General features: G+C 36.7%; 1 protein-coding gene across 1 annotated transcript in view; it reads right to left on the bottom strand.

Annotated features, from left to right (window-relative positions):
* The window catches only part of ADAM10 (ADAM metallopeptidase domain 10), a 170,998-nt gene that overhangs the window by 81,458 nt on the left and 65,986 nt on the right, over positions 1 to 23,554 (bottom strand). The window contains 2 exon segments of the mRNA XM_043986216.1: positions 3,434 to 3,592; positions 17,525 to 17,643. Of these exon segments, the coding sequence (XP_043842151.1) occupies positions 3,434 to 3,592; positions 17,525 to 17,643 (278 nt within the window).

Below are 23,554 nucleotides of genomic sequence, written 5' to 3'. Positions count from 1 at the left end.
TTAAAACAACTCTGAGGTACCACCTGACACCTATCAGATTGGCTAATATGATAAAAAAGGGAAATAATAAATGTTGGAGAAGCTGTGGGAAAATTGGAACACTAATGCATTGTTGGTGGAGCTGTGAACTGATCCAACCATTCTGGAGAGCAATTTGGAATTATGCCCAAAGGGCAATAAAGCTGTGCGTACCCTTTGACCCAGCAATACCACTTTTGGGGTTTTTTTCCCAAAAAGATCATAAAAAATGGAAAAGGACCCACATGTACAAAAATATTTATAGCTGTTCTTTTTGTGGTGGGGCAAGGAATTGGAAATTGAGGGGATGTCCATCAATTGTGGAATGGCTGGACAAATTGTGGTATATGAATGTAATGAAATTCTACTGTGCTGTAAGAAATGAGGAGCAGGAGGAGTTCAGAGAAACCTGGAAGGACTTGCATGAACTAATGATGAGTGAGATGAGTAGAACCAGTATCATCAACATTATGTGCTGATCAACTGTGCTAGACTTGATTCTTCTCACCAATATAACGGGGTACAAGAAAGCTCCAAAAGATTCATGATGGAAAAGGATCTCCAAATCCAGAAAAAAAAAAGAACTGTGCAGTACAGATGCGGATTTAACCATACTATTTCTTTTGGTTTTGGTGCTGTTGTTTTTCCTTTTTGCTCTGATTCTTCTCTTATAACATGACTAATGCAGAAATATGTTTAATGTTTATTGTACATATATGACCTATATCAAATAACTTACTGTCTTGGGAAGGAGGGGAGGGAAAAGAGGGAGAAAAATTTTAAATTAGAAATCTTATAAAAACAAATGTTGAAAACTATGTCTACATGCAACTGGAAAATAATAAATACTTTTATAATTTAAAAAAAATTAAAAGCTAACTGGCATTAAAGCCAAAAAATTATTAGATGTCACATTTTAAATGTTCCCTATAAAGTTCATGAAAAAATATCTCTGTGCATAGTTTATATTTGTCTATGCATGTAAAGTAAGAAGCTGCCATGAATATTGGCAATAGCTAATAAACTATTTGCTTTGTTCGATGCTGTTTTCCACCTTTTCTACCTAAACCATACAATTTAGTACTATAAAATTAGGAAAAGTATTCTGAAGCAAAAACCCTAGAAAGAAAACACAAGGATTGAATAAAATATAAATTCCTATTTGGTTTTTAAAGCCATTCACAACCTGGGTCCAACCTTATCTTTCCAGGCTTTGAGGGCATTACCCCCTTTCTTTTTACAACCCAATCAAACTGGCTTTTCTCTGTACCTCATACAAAGTACATCATCTCCAGCCCCCATACTTTTGTTCTGGCAGTCTCTCATGCCTAAAATGTTCTCCTTCCTCACCTCTCTTTTCAGAGAATCCCTCTTTCAAGATGTAGCTCAAACATCATTTTCTGCACAAAGTTTTCCTGATACTCCAACTGTTAGAGCCCTCCCATCCCTAACTACCTTGTACTTATTTTGTATACACTTATATATGTATGTATTGTCTCTACTACTACAACAATAAAAATTCCTTGAGAGGAGATTTCATTGATTGTATTTGTACCCAAAGCACATAGCAGAAGTATCTGGCACACAGAATGTAATAAATGTTTGATGACTGATTGGGGAAGCAAATTGGTGGGGGGGGGGGGGGGAGAAGAGAAGTTAGAGAAGATTTAGTCTACAAAAATATTAAAAGTAACTTTATTTTTACAGAAAAAAAAGAAAATTACCAAACAACCAAGAAACAGCTAAATTATGGTATATGAATGTAATAAAATATTGCTATAGATTAAGAAATATAAAATATCAAAAAACCAAGAAATATAGCTCTTAGTAAAGTGACTGGCACACAGTAGGTGCTTAATTTTTAATGACCGAATGATTGGTTGAAAATGAAGTTATACCAAAGAAATAATTAGTATATACTATCATTAAACTATCATTAAAGATCCAAAATCAATAAAATTTGGAACTTAAAAGTATAAATAAAAATGTTTATTATTTTTTCAAAATTATAAAATATGTAAATACATAATTTCAAAGAGATTGGAAAGGGATATGGAAGTTTAAAAGGCCATTATAGCTACTTAATAAAGCTAAAAAAGTATTTTTAAACAAAAATAAAAAAATGTGTTTTATTTATATTATTTTATTTCAATATTTTTATTTAAGACTAATAAATTTAGGATACAAACATTGAAAAGGGGGGGGGAGAAATTGCTCTCTCTTGTAACTGAACATTTAAATGTGCTCCAGGTTAAATATCTTGTCAGGTCATTATTATTTGGAGCTTCATCAAATAGGGAGCACAACATTATTTCAAGATGCTAAAAGAAATTTTTATAGTATTTAGAAATTACAAAAATGACTAATATTTATTTTAAAAGATTTGTTCAAGAAATAGTTACTTATGCAAGGCACTGTGCCCCACAATGGAGTACATAAAGAATATTAAGTCACATTTCTTTGTCTTCATATAAAATCTAGAAGAATTAAGATATGCACAAAAATATGCCTGACTCAAATTTTGCACTGAAAGTGCAGTAAGACAAAGCTTCTTAAACTGTGGGTGGTGACCCAATATGGGGTTTCATAACTGAATGTGGGGATTGATAAAAATTTGGCAACAATAAAAGTTTATGTATACCTATTTTATATAGCAACATACCTGGGGTTACATAAAAATTTCTCAAGGGAAAAAGGAGTTGCAAGTGGAAAAAGTTTAAGAAGCCCTACAATAAGATACTGCAAATTTAGAGCAAGAAGTGATCTTACTAATACAATCCCCTCATTTTACAGATGAGGAAGAAACTGAGGCCCAGAGAGATTAAACAATATGCCCAACATCACAAAAATGTTAAGAGCCACAGTCAGGAGATCTCAAACTGAGATCTTTCAAATTACAGAGTATTATGAGAGTTCAGAGGAATTTCAGATTACATAGATGAAATCTTCAAAATTATTCTTCAAAAGAAAATAATTTCAACTCAACAAATATTTAATAAGTGTACAAAGAATTAACAGTTATATATGCTATATTATTTATGAAAATATAATAGTGACCTATTAGTACAGCATGCACATAAAACAACACACTATCATTTTAATGACTGCTAAATCAATGTAAACTTGGAAAAACTAATCAGGAATACAAGATTTCTTAGGTCAAAGAGAATTTCTTCTATCCAAATTAGCAAAAGTGTGGTAGAAACTGAAAGAAAACAGTCTCATTATATGGAACTGACTTTATAAGGGTATTCATTACCAAAAAAACTATTTTCTAGTTTAATTAATGAATAGCTTTAGAAAAAAAAAAGAGCCTAGGCTGTATTTGTCTAAAAAGTCTGTAACTATGGCCCAATTTTTTGCATTTTGCAAAAATTTTTCTTCTTAAGGTTAGTTGATAGTAGAAAGTACTTACTGATATCATCTTCATGATATATGACGGAATGAAATGGCAGAGTCCGGTCCTTAATATATCTTTCTGCTGGTTCAACATAAAATGTGCCACCACGAGTCTGGATGAATCCTTCAAATCTTCCATCAATAACTGACCCATGACTCAATGTTCCTTCTTCACCTATTAAAGAAAAACCATACTAAACTATTCTCCCATCAAACAGTCTTTCCTTAAAAAATTCCTTAAGCTTTACATAAAAACAAATCATCAGAGCACAACTCTAACTATATTAACTGACAATACATATAATAAAATAAAATTTGTGGTACATTTCAGAATATATTTAGAATTATGATTTCACTAACATGGAAATTCCTTCTAATGACTGCAATCCTTCTAAAGTACAACATGTTCTTCCATAAATCCTCTATAAAGGATCAACCATAGTTATGGAGGCTTACCACTGATTCTTTCAAAAGCTCAGTGATATCAATGTACAGTTTGCCCATTTCTTGCCTCCTGTTTTCATTGATACACCAAGAACTTACTTTATTAATGACAATTATAAGAGGGTGGCAGAACAAATTCAAATTATGAGTATCATGTATATTTTTTTATCATGTATATTTTAACATAGGAGAGTATATGGATGGATAAGAGTTATAAAAACAAAGTCCAACCCAAAAGCAAATAGCTGAAAGAATACAAGTGCTATAATTTTTCTAAGAGAGGCCTTTCACTACTCCCACTCAAGAAATATTAGAATGGCTTTAGGCTATTACTTGCTTTCTTTTTTTCATATGTACTTAAGAAATGCTTTGATAACAATACAGCAAGGCTTTGTACCAAAAGCAATTCTTAAGTATTAGGAATAAAGATATGAAGAGTTAAGATTAAAAAATTTAGGATTCTTAAACTATATTTTAGAAAAGAATATTTCCAATATGAGATAACAATTTGGTTCAATGAACATCTAACATCTGGAAGAAAATGTTTCTTGTTAACATTAGAGCTTAAGAATTAAAAAATGAAAACCATTTTTCTATTTTAATTTATAAACTTATCTTTAAATTTTTCTTTTAAAATAAAGCTCTAGGGGCAGCTAGATGGTGCAGAGGATAAAGCACTGGCCCTGGATTCAGGAAGATCAGAGTTCAAAGCCAGCCTCAAGACACTTGACACTTACTAGTTGTGTGACCCTGGCCAAGTCACTTAACCCCCATTGCCCTGCAAAAAATAAAATAAAATAAAGCTCTAAGGGCAGCTACAGCTAGGTGGTGCAGTGGATAGAGCACTAGCCCTGGATTCAGGAGGATCTGAGTTCAAATCCAGGCTCAGACACTTGACACTTACTAGTTGTGTGACCCTGGGCAAGTCACTTAACCCCAACTGCCTCACAAAAACAAAAACAAACAAACAAATAAAATAAAACTCTAATACACATTATTATCTCCTTTGTTCCTCACAACTGTCCTTCAAGGTAAGTGATATTATTAACTCCATCCTACATAAGTAAAAATGGAAGCTCAGAAAGGAGACATGACTAGCTCAGTATCAGACAACTGCAAAGTGTGAAAGGCAGATTTCACATCCAAGATTCAAGTATTCTTTTTTTTTTTTTCCCTTTTTGGTGGGGCAGTGAGGGTTCAGTGACTTGCCCATGGTCACACAGATAGTAAGTGTCAAGTGTCTGAGGCCAGATTTGAACTCAGGTCCTCCTGAATTCAGGGCCTGTGCTTTATCCACTGCTCCACCTAGCTGCCCCCACATCCAAGTATCCTTGAAGTGAAATCCAACACTCTATTCATATTCCCTGAGCTATGCTATCTCTATAGGCCTTTCACAATTTCTACAAAACAATACAACTAAGAGGACTCTGAACATATGAAGAATAGGAAAAATGCTCAATGGAAAATACATTAGTATCATGCAAAACATATTTTCACCTGAAAGTGACAGTTATTATTTCTCATTCCTAACAATAATCCACATAGTGGATATAGCTTTCTCTCCAGATGAGATCTTTGAAGTGTGAGAAAATAATGGGATTTGGCAGATACTCAAAGGCCCACCTGGAGATTAATCTAAACTGACTGAATTAAGTGATAGTGACTGAATGCTGATTAGCCTACTTCCAGTTAACTAGATTGTAACCACACCTGGCTAGCCCTTAAGAAGGTATTATTCTCAGAAGCTAAGGACTTTGAACGCAACTCAAGACCACCTTCAAGTCCAGTGAACCAACAGATGTGGATGACACCTACCAATCTGCTTGAAGCAATGTGTAAAAACCGCCTATGCTCCGGACCTATAAAAAGCTTCCACACTCGGTTTGCTGGCGAGTTTGTGATTGAAAGAGGCTCATGGCAGAGGAATTGACTAAGAACCCGACCAGGATGGAACTCTAGGCTAGATAGGCCTTTTCTTAACTTTCTGAACTCCACGTAAATACCTGGTATGCTTTAATAAATGCTTAACACCCATAGACTGGTACTAAAGCTTCTAATTTAAGGTGACCACACATTAGATTTTTTAGACATCACATTTAGATTTTAAACATCACAGAGGGAAAAATATATTAAACTATTAGCACACCAACTTAAAGTAGGTTATTTACAATTCTAGACTCAGGATTCAATTAAAAGAACCAAGTACCCTCTTTGGGGGCACCGACCTTTATATAGACTGTAAACCCAACAAATAGCAACCCATTGAATATGTTTCTTTACTTTCTGTAAATCTTCCATAAAGAATTCATCCAAAAATAACAGAAGCATTTCTCTAGTTGTTTTTAAAAAAATATTTCATTTCTTGTGTTACATATTTCCTTACATGTTAAAAAAAATTGAACACATTATATAAAATTAAGGTCCAAATTTTCTCCCTGTCTAGCCTCCTTCCTACTCCCTGAGACAGCATGCAATGTGATATGCATTATGCATATGAAGCCTTTTAATGCTTCTCTTGAGTCTTGTATTTAAGTCAAATTTTTCACTCAGCTTTGGTCTTTTCATCAAGAATGCTTGAAACTCCTCTACTTCATGAAATATCCTGTTTTTTCCTTTGAAAGATTATACTTGGATTTGCTGGGTAGATTATTCTTGGTCATAATCCTAGCACTTCTGCCTTCTTATGAACCATAATCCAAGCTCTCTACTCGTTTAAGGTAGTAACTAATAAATCTTAGATGATTCTAACTGTGGCTCCACAGTATTTGAATGGGTTTTCTTTCTATCTGCCTGACGTATTTTCTCTTCAATCTGAGAACTCTGTAACATGGTTATGATACTCTTGGGAGTTTTCATTTCATTTTATTTCACCACTTTAGATTCATGTAGTCTTTTTGGTTTTTTAAAGGCCCCTTTTTTTTTTGTGGCAATGAGGGTTAAGTGACTTGCCCAGAGTCACACAGCTAGTAAGTGTCAAGTATCTGAGGCTGGATTTGTAGTCAGGTCCTCGTGAATCCAGGGCTGGTGGTTTATCCACTGCACCACCTAGCTGCCCCTTTTTTGGTTTGGGCAATGCGGGTTAAGTGATTTGCCCAGGGTCACCCAGCTAGTAAGTGTCAAGAGTCTGAGGTAAGTGTCAAGTGTCTGAGTGATGTAGTCTTTCAATTTTTATTTTATTTTATTCTCTGATTCTGGATGTCAGGGCAGCTTACCTTGATAATTTCTTGAAATAATGCCTAGGCTCTTTCTTTGATCACAGGTTTCAGATGGTCCACTAATTATTTTTTTAATTTTAGACTTTTATTTTCCAAATTACATGTAAAAGCAAATTTTGACATCAATTTTTTTAAACTTTGTGTTCCAACTTCTATTCCTCTATCCCCTCCCACTCCCACCCTAAGAACTCAAACAATTCAACATAAATTATACATGAATAGTCATGGCAAACAATTCTATATTATCTAGGCTGTGAGAGAAAACAGATAAAAACAAAACTTCAGATTAAGGAATTGTAAAAAAAAGTTTCAGTCTGTTTTCAGATACTATGTTCTTTCTCTGTAGATGGACTGCAATTTTCATAAATTCTCCAGAATTAAATTGGATCATTGCCTTGCTGAAAATAACCACGTGCTTCCCAGCAGATCATCTTACACTAATGCTGTTATTTTGTATACAGTACATTTCTCTCTGCTTCAGTTCATGTGGGTCTTTCCAGGTTTTTCTGATAGCATCCTGTTCATCATAATTTTTATATAGTATCTTAAACTTGACAGAGAATTTTCTTCACAATAGCCCAGCAGAGTAGGTACCATACATTTTGACATTGTAGTCAATCATCATAACTATTTCTCTCCATCCCATTCCCTTTCAATGATATTTGTTCTATTGTATATCTTATTTTGCCCTATTCCTCCTCAAAAGTGTTTTGCTACTGACTGCCCCCTCCCCCGCTCTATCCTCCCTTCATTCACCCATCCCTTCTTATCCTCTTCCTTTCCTACTTTCCTGTAGGGTTAAATAGATTACTCTTCCTTATTGAGTGTGTGTGTTATTCCCTCCTTGAGCCCACTCTGATGAGGTTATGGCCTTTGAGCTAATTCTGTTTTCTAAATTTTTCTTCCTCCCTCCCTCCTCAACTCTCCCTATGAAATCAAGCAATTCAATATATGTCATACATGTGGTGTTATTGCCAAACTTCACCTTCCTCTAAAGTGTTTTGCTTTTTACAGCTCCGTCCCCCAAACTTCTCTTCCCTCCTTCCCCTCTTCTCCCCCCCCCAATCTCCTTCTCCTCCCACTTTTCCTCGGGGCAAAAATATATTGCTATACCTGCTTGAGTATGTATGTTATTCCCTCTTTGAGCCAATTCTGATTATAGTGAGGTTCACTCACTCCCCCTCTTCCCCTCCTCGCCATAGGCTTTTTTCTTGTTTCCTTCATGTGAGCTACCTCTCCCCATTCCACCTCTCCTGTCCCCTCTCCCCCCATGTATTCCTCCTACCCCTCACTACTATTTTAAAGATGTCATCATGGGTTAGCTAGATGGCACCGTGGACAAAGCACCAGCCCTGGGCCCAGGAGGCCCAGAGCCCAAATCTGGCCCTAGACACCAATCAACCCACCTTGTTTGTTCCACAAAGAACAGGGATACACGCAAAATAAATGCTTTACAAAGCATTATCCCTTGGGGCAGCTAGGTGGCGCAGTGAATAGAATACCAGCCTTGGATTCAGGAAGACCTAAGTTAAAATCCAACCTCAGACACTTAACACTAGCTGTGTGACCCTGGGCAAGTCAATCCCAATTGCCTCACCAAATAAAATAAAATAATTACTTAAAAAAAATACTATCCCTTCATATTCAGTTCAGACCTGTGTCCTCTGTGTATTCCTTGCTGAAAAAGTTCTTATGAGTTGGAAGTATTATTTTCTCATGTATGACTGTAAACAGTTTAACCTTTGACTTCTTTTTCCTCTTTACCTTTTTATGATTCTCCAGGGTCTTATATTTGAAAGTCAAATTTTCTATTCATTTCAGGTCATTGAAATCCCATTTTTTCATCTGAAAGATTATACTCACTTTTGCTGAGTAGGTGATTCTTGGCTATAGTCCCAGTTCCTGTGCCCTCTGGAATATCATATTCCATGCCCTCCAGTCCTTTAATGTAGATGCTACTAGATCTTGCTTTATCCTTATTGGAGCTCCACAGTATTTGAATTCCTTTTTTCTAGCTGCTTGCAGTATTTTCTCCTTGACCTGGGAGTTCTGGAATTTGGCTATAATATTCCTGGAGGTTTTCCTTTTGGGATCTCTTTCAGGAGGTGATCGGTGGATTCTTTCAATTTCTATTTTAGCTTCTGCTTCTAGAATATCAGGGCAATTTTCCCTCACAATCTCTTGGAGGATGGTGTCTAAACTCTTGTTTTGGTCATGGTTTTCAGGTAGTCCAATGATTTTCAAATTATCTCTCCTAGATTTATTTTCTAGGTCAGCTGTTTTTCCAAGGAGATATTTCACATTGCCCTCTATTTTTTCATTCAATTGGATTTGCTTTACTGTGTCTTGGTTTCTCAAAAGGTCACTAGCTTCCATTTGTTCAATCCTAATTCTTAGGCAATTATTTTCAGCAGACAGTTTTTTAATCTCCTTTTCCATTTGGCTTTTCAAACTGTTGACTTTTTTCTCATGACTCTCCTGCATTGCTCTCATTTCTCTTTCCATTCCTTCCTCTCTTTCTCTACATCTTCATTCTACCTCTCCTACTTTCACTTCAAAGTCCCTTTTGAGAGCTTCCATGGCCTGAGACCAGTTCATATTTTTCTTGGAAGCTTTGGATGTAGGGGCCCTGTGGTTGATTTCCTCATCTGAGGCTGCACCTTGATCTTCCTTGTCGCTGAAAAAGTTTTCTATAGTTCTGAACTTTCTTTGCTTGCTCATTTTTTACTTGATTTTAAACTCTCCAAAGGGGGATTGGGGGGGGGGGGGCCCTGCTTCTCAGCTCCACTCCTGTTCCCAGCTTCAGAGGATCCCAGGTGTGTTTTGGTTTGACAGAAGGCAGGTTTTACTCTTGGCTGGCCTGTTCTCTGGTCTGAAGATAACCTCAAGCTTCCTTATTAAACAACCAACCAGCAAAGCTTTCTGTGGTATGGTCCTTAGCTTCAACGAGCCTGTGCCCCTCCCCTACCTGGGCCTCCCACTGCTCAGGATTTCTTCCTGGTGGGACAGCTGGATTCCTTCCTCAGTCCCACTGGTACCCCTCCACTTTCCCCCTGGCCAGCGGATCAGCACTCTCACCCGACTGCATGCTCAGTTCTAGAAGACACTGGTACTGTAGCTGATTCAGAGGCTCTGGGGTAAATACCTCTGGCGCCATGTCTGGTGTGTCTGTCGGCATGATCAGGGGGTTAGACTTTACTTGTGGTCCAACACGGCCCCCTGAAATCTATCTATAGCTGGAGAATAATCTCAGCCCATATTTTTGTGTGTTTTTCTGCTCCAGGGGTTCTTTTATTGCTGTTTTTGGGGTGATTATATCAGGACCTCTCTCTGTGAGTTTAATGTCATCCCTCCACCATCTTGGCCAGTCCACTAATTCTTAAATTATCTCTTCTCAATCTATTTTCTAAGTCAGTTCTTTTTCCAATGATATATTTCACTTTTTCTTCTTTTGATTTTATTTTATTGTTTCCTGGTTCAGACAATGAACTATGGTTCCATATGAATCAGATCCATATGAACTAGGTTCTAGGTTCATATGGACTATTTGTGCTGGATCTGTGGTAGAACCTTCCAAGTTCATATTGGTCTGATCAGTCACAATTGGACATACTATACCTTGACTCCAACACAGTGATATCATTTTAGTCTTCCCTGAGATCAAAGGAAAACCACCAATGTTTCTTGGTGTCTCATGGGGTAATTAGTTTCCACTTGCCCAATTTTTATTTTTAAGGAATTATTTTCTTCAATTAGCTTTTGTACTTCTTTTTCCATTTGGCCAATTCTGTTTTGTAAAGGAATTATTTTCATCAGTAAAGTTTGGAACCTCTTAACATGTGGCCAATTCTGTTTTTTAAGGTGTTATATTCTTTAATATTTGTATGCCTCTTCTACTAAGCTGTTAATTGTCTTTTTTAATTTAATATTTTATTTCTTCCCCAGTTTTATGTAAAAACAATATTTAACATTGGTTTTTTTAAATGTTAAGTTACAAATTGTCTCCCACCATCTCTCCCCACATTGAAAAGGCAAGCAATTTGATATAGGTCATACATGTGCAGTCAGACAATACATTGAAAAAAAAGGCTGTTTCAATCTGCATTTAGACTCAAGTTCTTTCTCAGGAGATGGATAGCTTTTTTCATAAGTCCTTTGGAAATGTCTTGGATCATATTATTGAGAATAGCTAAATCATTCATAGTTGATCATCATACTGCATTTCTGTTCTCCTGGTTCTGCTCTCCTGGTTCTGCTCATTTCACTTTGCATCAGTTCATGTAAATCTGTCCAGCTTTTTCTGAAAGCATCCTGATCAATATTTGCTACAGCACAGTAATATTCCATCAAAACCAATTTCCAAATCTTTGCCACTGCTAAGAGAGCTGCTATAAATATTTGTGTACATAAAGATACATTTATTTTTTGTCTGCTGTCTTTGGGATATAGACCTAGTAGTGGTATTGCTGGGTCAAAGGGTAGGTATAGTTTTATATACTGAACATAGTTCTAAATTGCTCTGCAGAATGGCTGAATCAGTTACCAGCAGTAACATTAGTGTCTCAATTTTCCTGCATCCCCTTTGTCATTTTCCTTTTCTGTCATATTAGCCAATGTGATAAGGAGTGAGGTGGTACCTCAGAGTTGCTTCAGAAGCAAAACATTTTGAGGATGGACAAGGTGAAAGAGAGATCAGGAGAAAGGGGTGAAGAAATAGAATGGAGGGAAATACACAGTAATCATAACTCTTAAAAAAAATTTATAGCAAGCTTGTCTGATAAAGACTTAATTTCTTAAAGATAGAACTGAGTCAAATTTATAAAAAAAAAAGGCATTCCTCAAATGACAAATGGTTAAGGGATATGAAAAGGCAGTTTTCAGAAGAAGTAATCAAAGCTATCAATAGCCATATGAAAAAGTGCTCTAAATCACTATTTATTAGAGAAATGCAAATTAAAACAATTCTGAAGTACCACCCTATACCTATATGATTGGCTAATATGACAGAAAAAGAAACAAATGTGAGAGATGTGAGAAAATTGATACACTAATAACGTACTATAGTGCCTCCTTTACAAAGCTGACTCATTTCATGATTTTCTTACATCACTATCATTTCTTTTTCCAATTTTCCCTCTACTTCTCTTATTTGATTTTTGTTTTGTTTTGTTTTTTAGTGAGGCATTGGGGTTAAGTGACTTGCCTAGGGTCACACAGCTAGTAAGTGTTAAGTGTCTAAGGCCGGATTTGAACTCAGGTACTCCAGACTCCAGGGCCGGTGCTCTATCCACTGCGCCACCTAGCTGCCCCTCTTATTTGATTTTTTTTAATCCTTTTTGAGCTAGTCCAGGAACTGGGCAGCCAGGGGAGGGGCTCCCCTGCAGCTACAAGCTCTGGTGTGCTAGTGCTCCTACTCACCCTGGAACAGCAACCCAAATCCCAGTATGGGAAATATAAGAGTCCCATTCCCCAGGGCCAGCAAAGGGACCCCTGTAATCTCCTTCTGACCACTCCAGAATTTGTATTAAGACATTATTTAAGGTTTTTTGGAAAGGAATTTGGGAGAGCTCATGTAAGTTCCCACCTTTTCTCTGCCATTTTGGGTCTGTCCCCAATCTAAGGTTAATTGTCTTTCCATAATTTTCTTCCCTCATTCTCACTGCTTTACCCTATTTTTTCTCTCCCACTCTTACTTGATTATGAAAGTCATTTTTTAGCTCTTCCAAGTGTCCTTGTTAGGCTTGTGTCCAATTCACATTTTCCCTCCTCTGAGGCTTTGCTTGCAATTGTTTCAACATCACTGTTTTCTGAATTTGTCTTGATCTTCCCTGTTACCACAGTAGTTTTTTATGGCAAAACTGTTTTGTTGCACATTTCCCAGCCTATGTCTAGCCTTTGAACTTTGTGTAAAAGTTGCATTCTATTCCTGGGGTGGGGTTGAGGGTCTATCCCAAGTTTCACATTTTTTCTTACTACTATTTTCAGAACTAGTTTTTGGGATCTGGAAGTTTTTGGTGCTTCCAAGGTAGTATGATCTGTGGAGAGTTATGGTCATGGTTCTTCTGGTCTGCACACTGGTCCTTACCCAGGAAAGGCTCCTAATCCCTTGGGATTGAAATACACTGTTTCTCTAGACCTATGTTCCCTTGGGGCTGGAAGTGATAGTCTTCCTCAGGGCCCCGGCTCCCTTCTTGACTGAAAATGCTCCTCTCTGCCCTTGAACTATGACCTAGAAATGGGTATAGGCAATGAATTTGCCAAACAGCATCTAGTCCTGAATCCAATGCAGCACAGGGGTCCCCTGTAATCTTTGTCTGGCCAGCTGTCAGAGCCCCTTACTATCTTGTGGATTGAGAACTCCTGAATCTGCTGCTTCTTCAGTTGCTACCTGGTTCCATCATGGGTGTTGCAACCACATGGGCTCCAAGCCAGCTTCCACCCCAACTCCCATGTCACAGATCTCTCCTTCCAACCTCCTAATTTGTCTGAGGCTAAAAAAAAAGTCTCACTCTGACCTTTTGTTGTCTCAGCTGCTCCAGAATTCAATGTAACGCGTTATTTTAAAGTTGTCTGGAAGGGAATGGTGGGAGAGCTCAGCTGAATGCTTCCTCTACTCTACCATCTTGGCTCCACCAGCTCTTCCTCTAGTTCTTAAAATATTTAAGGAGACATATCAAAGTAGAACTAGGATTATCAATTTGTCTTTCATGTTCATTTCATCATATGGCAAGTCTGCCTCTATATTTCCAGATATATGTTTCACTTATGGCAATTATAGTGAGGTTCAGTTCTCCAACAGTGTGCTGGCTAATGTAATCTTCATTCAATGATCAAACTTCTAGTTCCTCAAATTACTCAATTCTTAAAACCTACTTCCTCCAATCCCCTTGATCTTACCATGACCCATAACTGTTCCACTTCCATGATCAAGAACTCTGCAATGCCTTTATATAATCATAATCTCTTATTCAATCTCTCCTCAATATCTTGCTCCTCCTAAACTTCATACTTACTATGACTTCCAATCTTGTGATCCTGCTACACTCTATACTCTCTTCCCAAACTTGACAAGCACTTTAAGTTAACCATTTCAACTTTACTCTCAAATATCTTATTTCATGATATTATACTCATGCCTTACCAAATGTCATTACTCACACTCTCCTCCCAACTAATCACATGCTACTGGATTATGGAGAAAGTCAAGAAACCATACTTAACCCACCACACATTTATATTACCTAATCTCAAGTACACCTTCACTATAGCAAGGCAATATTTTTACTTCTACCCACCTCCCAGCCTACTCCCCCACAGAAGGTATTCCCCTCAAACTTCCCACATCTCTCTATCTTCTCCCTCAATTTAGCTGAGATTCACAGCTTGACTAATAAAGAAGCAGCATTCTCCCTAAACTCCTTTTCTCATCTCTTCCTTCACAAAAGTCTAATAATGAGGTGCCTCTTCTCTTTGCCATCCCTTCTACATATATCCTTGCTTACCATTCTTCTATACTCCTTTAGCCAAATGGTCCCAATAACCTTCCCTTTCTCATTTATCTTCCATCTCTAATTATTGGTCCCTTCCCTGCTAACTTACAAACTTGTACACATCAACCTGATTCTTAAAATCTTTATTAGACTCTATCCTCAATTTAATCTATCGTCCTATGTCTCTCCCTATTCCTCAAATACCTTTCTTCTTTCTTCTATAACCTCTGCAAACCAGCTTCTGACCTCAAAGGAAATGTCTCTTGAAAGTTAACAATGATTTCTTAATTGTGAAATCTTTTCTAAAATATCATCCTTCTTGACCTATTTATGACACCTGACACTACTGACCACTGTCTCTTCATTGCTATTAGCTCTGGGCTTGTTTGTTTGGTTTTTGTTTTGTTTTGTTTTTTAGTGAGGCAACTGGGGTTAAGTGACTTGCCCAGGGTCACACAGCTAGTAAGTGTTAAGTGTCTGAGGCTGGATTTGAACTCAGGTACTCCTGACTCCAGGGCTGGTGCTCTATCCACTGTTTGTTTGGTTTTGATGCTTTCCTCATGGTCTCTTCTCCTGACTCTCAATCTCCATTGCTGTCTCATCATACATAACATGCCCCCTAACTGAGAGTATTCCCTAAGGCTCCATTATAGACTCTCTTCCCTTTTTCTCTCTGCAGTTTATCATTTGGTGACCCAAAGGTTTAATTGTATCTCAATTCAGATGATTTCCCCAATCTTTATAATCAGTCACAGTCTTTCTTCAAAGCTCCAGGCGTGCATCATCAAATTCCTGTGGGGCATTTCAAACTAAACGTCCCATAGATATCTTAGTATTTTATAAAGTAAAACAGAACATCTTATCTCCCCTCCCCAAAAACAAAAACAAAAAAACACCCCACCTCTTCCTACCTTCCTTATTTCTATCAAAGGCAACAACATTCTTCTAGTTACCATGGCTGGTAACTTTAATGTCATCTTCACTTGCTACATATTCATTGCCCTATTCATTGCCAACTGCCATCTAATAGTGTTGTTTCTATTTTCACAATTTCTCTCACATATATCCTCCTCACTACTCACATAGCCATCACACCTTTACAATCTCTGTTACAACTATTGCAATACCCTCCTCAAAAGATAATCCCTATTCTAGTCTTCTACATCTTCTATACAACTTCCTAAAGTGCAGATTTGATTATGTCAACCTATCCCCATTAAATAAGATCCAGTGGCTCCTCATTACCTCAAGGATAAGATGAAAATTCCACTCTTTGACTTTTCATGTCCTTGATAGACTGTCTCTAAATATCTTTTTAACATTACTACACATTACATACCTTCAGTGCAATCCAAAGTCCAGCCAAAATTTCTGTCTTGCTATTTCCAACATACAACACTTTAGCTCCCATTTCTAATAGCACTGTCCTCAAAGGATTCTCTCCTCATTTCCACCTCCTGAAATTCCTGGTTTTTTCTAGATTCTGTTCAAATACTACCTTCTACATAGTCTTACCCCTCCCTCAGTCCACCTAGTTGTTAGTGCCTTTCCTCTCAAAGTTAATCTATATAACTGTTTTGTACATGTGTGAAGGTGTATGTTGTCTCCCCCATTGTGTATACATTGTTGTACATTCTGTATGAATGTGTATATTGTCTCGTCCATTAAAATATAAGCTCCTAGAGGGAAGGGGATATTTTGCTTTTCTCTTTTAATCGTTAGCACTTAGCACGTACTTAACAAACACTTATTAATTGACTGAACAACCAATGCTATTTATTATAAGTATTAATACCTAAATTAATACTTGTAGGGGAATCTAAAAACTTTATGAGTACCTCCCTCAGACCTCTTTTTTTGCCACTGTCATGGTTACTTTAGAAATAGAAGCAAGCTTGGGGGCAGCTAGGTGGTGCAGTGAATAAAGCACCAGCCCTGGATTCAGGAGGACCTGAGTTCAAATCTGGCCTCAGACACTTGATACTTACTAGCTGTGTGACCCTGGGTAAGTCACTGAACCCTCATTGCCCTGCCAAAAAAGGGGGGTGGGGGGTGAGGAAAGGAAGCTGCACAGAGACTGAAGGTCATTCTTGTACTTTCATCTGTTTCATGAACTACTATGGCAGAAAAAAAAGCCTTAATCACCTGGTGGCCAAACTATTGGTAATGGATGAGCCTTGCCATATTTCACTAGACTGGTCCTCAGACAGCCTGTACTCAAAAGTCTTTCCACCCGGTTGGTACCTGCCAGAGCTTGAGCTCCACTGGCATATCCCTCAAGAATCCAGGGCCATCTCCACACCATAATGAGGCACTGGAGGACTTATAGCACAGATCTACCTAGACAAAATTACTCAGTTTAGTAAATAGTTCAGTTGTTTGTCAAAAAATGCAAATAAAGTAACTCGTTCATCTGGAAGTGTCAACCAATAACTGGAGAAGCACTTCCATACAAGTGAATCCCACACCCCCACCCCACAAAAAATAAAGCAAAATTTTAAACATAAAAGTTAAAGAAAAAAAAAACATAACCATTATGTTAAATTCTTTTAAAAACTTATTGAGGGGCACCTAGATGGCACAGTGGATAAAGCATTGGCCCTGGATTCAGAAGTACCTGAGTTCAAATCCGGCCTCAGACACTTAACACTTACTAGCTGTGTGACCCTGGGCAAGTCACTTAACCTCAATTGCCTCACTAAAAAAGAAAAAAAAAAAAAAGAGAAATACAACAGGAACATATATGTCTACAGTTTAAAAAGACGATAGCATTCATATACAATTTAAATCTCTGGGAAATTTGTACCAACTTTTCCAATGCTTTTGTTCACATCTGCAGAAACATTTCTGTCCTTCTAAATGAAGCTTAAAAAAAAAAATAGTTTATTCATTTACCTGATTGTGGGTGGTTACTGTTGTTGGGTTTGGGGGGGGAGGGGGGGAAGAATGTTAACTTACCATAAATGTGTCCAGTGTAAATATGAGAGGTATCATAATCAAGTACTTGATCTGACATTACTACTTTAAAGTCATCAGTGAAAAGGGATGTGTCTCTCTTCATTCGTAAGTTGAAATGTCTGCAAAGTGAGGGGGGAAAATTGAAATTAAGATTCCAATTTCAAACAGTTACAAAAACTAGTAAAATGTGGACTGAGTTATATAAATCTGCTCTTATGTCTCTGCACAAGCTATTCTTTATACAAAAAAAAAATTGTAAAATCTTAGTGACAAAAATTTATGTGTTCTGCTTAGCACTTGAATACAGGAATTTTCTGAATCATATACATCTAAATTGTGACTGTGCCCTACACATAAATAGCCATTCCTCCCCAATTCACCCCAACATCATACTAGACCAAATTATCCTGGGTCAGAGATACGTGACTGAGTCAACTGACCCAATTTCTCAACATCACCAATTCTTTTCTTCCCCTTAATGTGTCAGGCATAAGCCACATTTCTCAGTCTTTCATTATTCACAGCTAAGTAGTCTAAAATTTAAACAATTATGCTCTTTAAACTCAAGTCTCTGTCTCATTTCTCTCTCTGTATAGAAATGGTCAAAGGATATGAACAAACACAATTACAAACGATTAACAACCATATGAAGGAATGCTCCAAATCGCTATATGAAGAGAAATGTAAATGAAAACAACCCTGAGATCTCAGCTCATCCTCAGACACATTGGCAAATGTGACCATAAAGGAAAAGAGTCAATGTCAGAGGAGCTGTGGAGGGACAAGTACACTAATGCATTGCTGTAGAACTGTGAATTGGCGGGGGTGACTGGGTGGCGCAGTGGATAGAGCACTGGCCCTGGATTCAGGAGTACCTGAGTTCAAATCTGGCCTCGGACACTTGACGGTTACTAGCTGTGTGACCCTGGGAAAGTCACTTAACCCCCATTGCCCCCCCCCCCCCGCCAAGAACTGTGAATTGGAACGACAATCCCAGAAAATCATTTGGAGTTAAGAAAATGAAGCGACTAAAATGTTCATACTCTGACTCAGAGATTCCACTACTATAATAGGCCAAAAAGGTAACTGACCAAAAAAAAATTTTTTAAGGCTCCATATAACCACAATATTTTTTGCAGCAGCAGCACTTTCTGTGGTAGCAAAGATCTTGAAACAAAGTGAATACCTAACAATTTGAGAATAAAATAAGTAGCTATTCATTCAGAGATTAGAGAACAAATTGTGGTACATAAATGTAAAGGACTATTACTGTGATCTAAAAAGTGACAAATATGAAAAATGCAGAGAAGCATAAGAAGACTTACAAGAACAGATTACAGTGAAGTAAACATGGCAGGGAACTATATCCATAATATACATAAGTACAATAACCATAAAATAACTGAAACAAAATGCTGCAAAACATGAAGAAGAAATTTATCTCCAACGAAAAGATATAAGAAGACATTACTACTTCTCTCCCCCATCCCCTATTTTGCAAGGGTCAAGGTCAGCAGATATGGAAAACTGCACACAATTCAATTTCATATGTGTGTATGTATGTATATGATAAAAATGAAAGAACCTTTGACCTCAAGAAACTTATATTCTACTGAAACATGTATTGTTTAATAAGTACAATGTATCCATTGCCCTAGACCCTGATCTAAAGGAATATTACATTCTTTATCTAATGGTTGCAAGTTAGATTAATTTAGAATTATGCTTTATGTTGTTAAAATTATCTGAAATAATAAAAAGGAAACTGAGGACAAAGTTAAGAGCCACCTATGATTTAATCTGCAAAGATAGCATTTGCATATTTAAAACCAGATCACCTGACTCCTCAGAGATAAGAGACAAAGAGTGATTTACAGAGATGGTTTTTATAAGAAAAAAGAGAAATTGCGAAAATGACAGAAATTTGTTTTGAACACAATTCAATCAATCTGACAAAGCAGGTCTCCTGACTAGTGACTTTCTTAATCCTAAACCAGGATTAAGATTAAAGAACATCCTTTCCTTCCATGGCACCTTTTGTTACCAGAAAGTGTACCTGTGGTCAGTGGTTAGCAGTCATACCATATCTTCCTTAGCAGAGTACATTACTACACTTAAGACTTGAAAAGAGAAACCTGGCCTCTGGCTAATCTTTCTATTAGCTACCAGAAAGAGAAACCAAACCTTTTAAAAGAATAATCCTATGATTATTTTATTACATCTTGTTCTAAATTATCTGCTACTAAATGATAAGTCTTCTCAATCTATCTATTCACTAAATCTATAGGTAACCTAGACTTAAGAAACTATGTTAGTCTGGCTCATTTTAGGGCTAGCTCTTCCTAAAGAAGGGAGCTTAATCCTATAAACAAACTAAAAATAAATCAAAGTAAAACGGCTGATTTCTTTTTCAATATGGGCAGCTAGGTAGTGCAGTGGATAAGCAAGCTAGAGTGAGGAAGTGAGGAAGACTCATCTTCCTGAGTTCAAATCTAGCCTCAGACACTTACTACCTGTGTGATCTTAGGCAAATCACTTAACCCTGTTTGCTTCAGTTTCCTCATCTATGAAATAAACTAGGAAAGAAAATGGCAAACCACTCCAATATCCTTGCCAAGAAATCCTCAAATGGGGGCAACTAGGTGGTGCAGTGGATAGAGCACTGGCCCTGGAGTCAGAAGTACCTGAGTTCAAATCCAGCCTCAGACATTTGACACTAGCTGTGTGATCCTAGGCAAGTCACTTAACCCCATTTGCCTCACCAAAAAAACAAACAAACAAAAACAAAAAAAAAAAAAAAGAAATTTCCAAATGAGGTCACAAAGAGTTAGATATGACTGATATGACTGAACAATACATGCTTTATATATTTTCCCGTAATTACATAAAACTTGAAATTTCCTGTATCTATATTTTTAATATAAACAACTACAATATTGTTCTAATGGGAAATAATTACTTACTATTTATTCTAGCACTAGCTATGTCTTACTAAATAGTACTAAATGTCAGAGGTGGCATGGTCATGAGAGACCTTAAAAAATATCTAGTTCACTCTCTTATTTTACAGTTAGAAAAAAACAAATACAGAAAGATCTGAGGCTAAGCATACAGGGCACTTAATAAATACTGTTGAAGTGAATTCATATTTAAATGGTTCTTATGAACCTGGCCCCACTCTACCTATCCCCAATATTATTTTCTACCATTCTTCAATACGAACCCTCTTAACCAGTCATACTGCTTTCCTAACCACTCCTCAAATATACCATTTTTTGTCCATCTGACTGGAAAGCATAAACCTGTTCTCTCTAGCCATCCTTCAAAGTCCAGTTTAAGTCCAACCATAAAATGTTCAAAGCCCATAATCATTTCCTGTTCCTCTTTCTTTTCCAAGAGTCATACTGCCTAAATATTCATTTATTACCTAAAATAATTTAAGTTCTTCAAAGGACTAAGATTATGTCTTATACTTTTCTACAAACTTTAGGCTAAATACACTTCTGGGATACTCCATGTGAGAACAGATCACAACCAAGGAATTAGTAGATAAGCCCTAGGGAGTTGTTTCAGGCAACAAAGGTTAAATAACTTGATCACTGTCATATACATATTTAAAGGGCAGGATTTATACCTAAGCTTTTCTAACTTCAAGTTCAAGCCTCTAATCATTATACTATGCTGCCTCTATGATGGTCATCTAATATTTAGTAAATATTTGTTGAGTAAATGAAACCACTAGGTAACAGTGAAAACTCAAAAAATAGTTGCTAATTAACAAAAAAATTCCATTGTAAATGTTCATCCGACAGGTTTAATGATTAGGAAAAGCACCAAAATACCACCTAATGGGACAATTATTACCATGTAAAATCATACATGAAAATTCATTAAATCTTCATAAAGCTCATTTCTATATTACCTTATACTTATATTTAACATGTGTGAGATTAAAATTGGATATTAGATCATAAATCTACCCTACTTAACCTTTCCCTTAATTTATCTCCCAGACTAGTAAATGGAAGAAGCTTCTGGTTTTCTAGATAGACCTTTTATTGTATGGTAGTCACAAGGTGATGTTGATTAGAAGGATAGGAAAGTAGAAATACAATACAAATCGTCTTAAGTCTAGGCTTAGTCTATATTCTGTATAAAACTCACCAAAACCCAAGGCCACCTTTGGGGAGAGAGACCGAGTCAAGCGCGTGCTGTGCATAGCTAATGCTGTTGGTCTCCTCCCCAAAAGGGTGGTCCTAAGAAAAACTGGCGTCTCTCCATTATCTAACCAACTGTTAAAACTTTTTACCACATTCCCCCCTTTTGTTCCTCAAGAAACAAAATATTTCCTTGATGGAACACATGTCATAGGCTAATTTTTCATTTAAAATTTTTTAAATAAGATTTTTATAAAATCATAAATCTAGAGATAAAAAATACCTCAGAGGCCAGCTAGTCTTACCATCTCATTTTACAGATGAAAAAACTAAGGCCTATGTAAAACAGTCTTTTATAATTGGTATACCTGGGCAGTAGAGTATGGTGAAGAAGTCAAAGAAATACAAAATTAGTACATTTCAGTAGGAAATGAGGAGATGCCTCTCCTGTCTCCCCTCTTGAATGGACCCTGAGAAGTGTATCTAGCTCCATTTTCCAATCACAGAGGCAGAGGACATCAATGAAGAGTGGGTACCAAGGCAGATTGGATTATACAAGATGATGAGACTTCCCAAAGATGAGTTTACTGGAAGCATGGCAAAGAAGTCAAAGAAGTCCAAAATGAGTGCAGCCAGTTGTGAAATGAAAAGGTGTCAGGAGTTGCTCCTTTTCACATATAGCTTTTCCACAGAACAAACCAAAGATGACTTAGAAACAACCTCTCAGATTTGATAGTCTCCAAAGCCAACAATAAGATTTTCATTTTGCCTTCACATGGTAGTAATCTGAAACAGTCTGAACTTCACCCCCACCCCCACCCTGCCCTTCTTCCTCCTTCCTCAAGAGATAAACACAGATTAAAAAGGTTTCTCCCAGGAGAATACTATTACTTAAGGCCAAGCACAAAAGTACAAAACTCAAAAAAGGCACACAACCCAGCAGAAATGAAGGAGGTATGAAAGGAAACCTAGGACAGTGTTCTCAGTAAGTGTGACAACTGAAGAACACACAATACTTAATGAAAAACTCATTATAGAATGTCAGAATAAGGGGTCAAGATAATGATTACCAAAAAAGATTTCCATCTTCTTCACTGGGGGTTTTATTGCTTGGCTGTTGATTGGTTTGTAAAGGAAAGAGACAACATATGCAATTCAACACATAAAACACCTAAGGAACCTATCATGCCATGGGCTACTGAACTTGTCCATTCAATTATCTACACTCTTCTGTGATCAATATGACAAGCATCTTTATGTTCCTCCTCTTCGTCACTAAAGGAATATTTCCCAACTATATATTACCTCCCTGACCTCAAACAATTCACTTAATTCCTCAGTTTATTCATTTGTAAAATAAGGGAGTTGTTCTAGATAAACTAAGGTCTCTTCAAGTTTTAAAAAAATCTAAATCTTTTATGATCATATTATCTCAAAAGTTCAGAATAGTAAATTATATCTTGTTAACTTTGTGTTTAAAAAATAAAGTCATACATTTTAGTCCAAAATATTCATTATACAAAATTTCTATTTGGAAAATATCTGGAGATTTCAGTTGGCTGTGTCAAAATGAGCTAATATTGGGGCTACTAAAATTTCAGAAATGCATTAATAGTAATGGCCAAAAGTTGTGAATTAGTTCAATCATTTTGAAAAGCAATTGAAAACTATGCCGAAAAAAACAATGAATTTCATACCCTTTACCCAGCACTACCACTACTAGATTCATAACCCAAATAGATCAAAGAAAAGGGAAAAGGAGCCATACATAGAAAAACATTTAGCTCTTTCTGTTAGGGCAAAAAATTGGAAACTATGGGAGAACCTATTAATTGGAGAATATCTGAAAAAATCATGGTATATGAATTTAAAA

Source organism: Dromiciops gliroides, chromosome 2 (assembly GCF_019393635.1).
Source record: "Dromiciops gliroides isolate mDroGli1 chromosome 2, mDroGli1.pri, whole genome shotgun sequence".
Classification (NCBI taxonomy): Eukaryota; Metazoa; Chordata; class Mammalia; order Microbiotheria; family Microbiotheriidae; genus Dromiciops; species Dromiciops gliroides.
The sequence above is the reverse complement of the archived record's forward strand: the minus strand, read 5'-3'. Positions and strand labels throughout refer to the sequence as shown.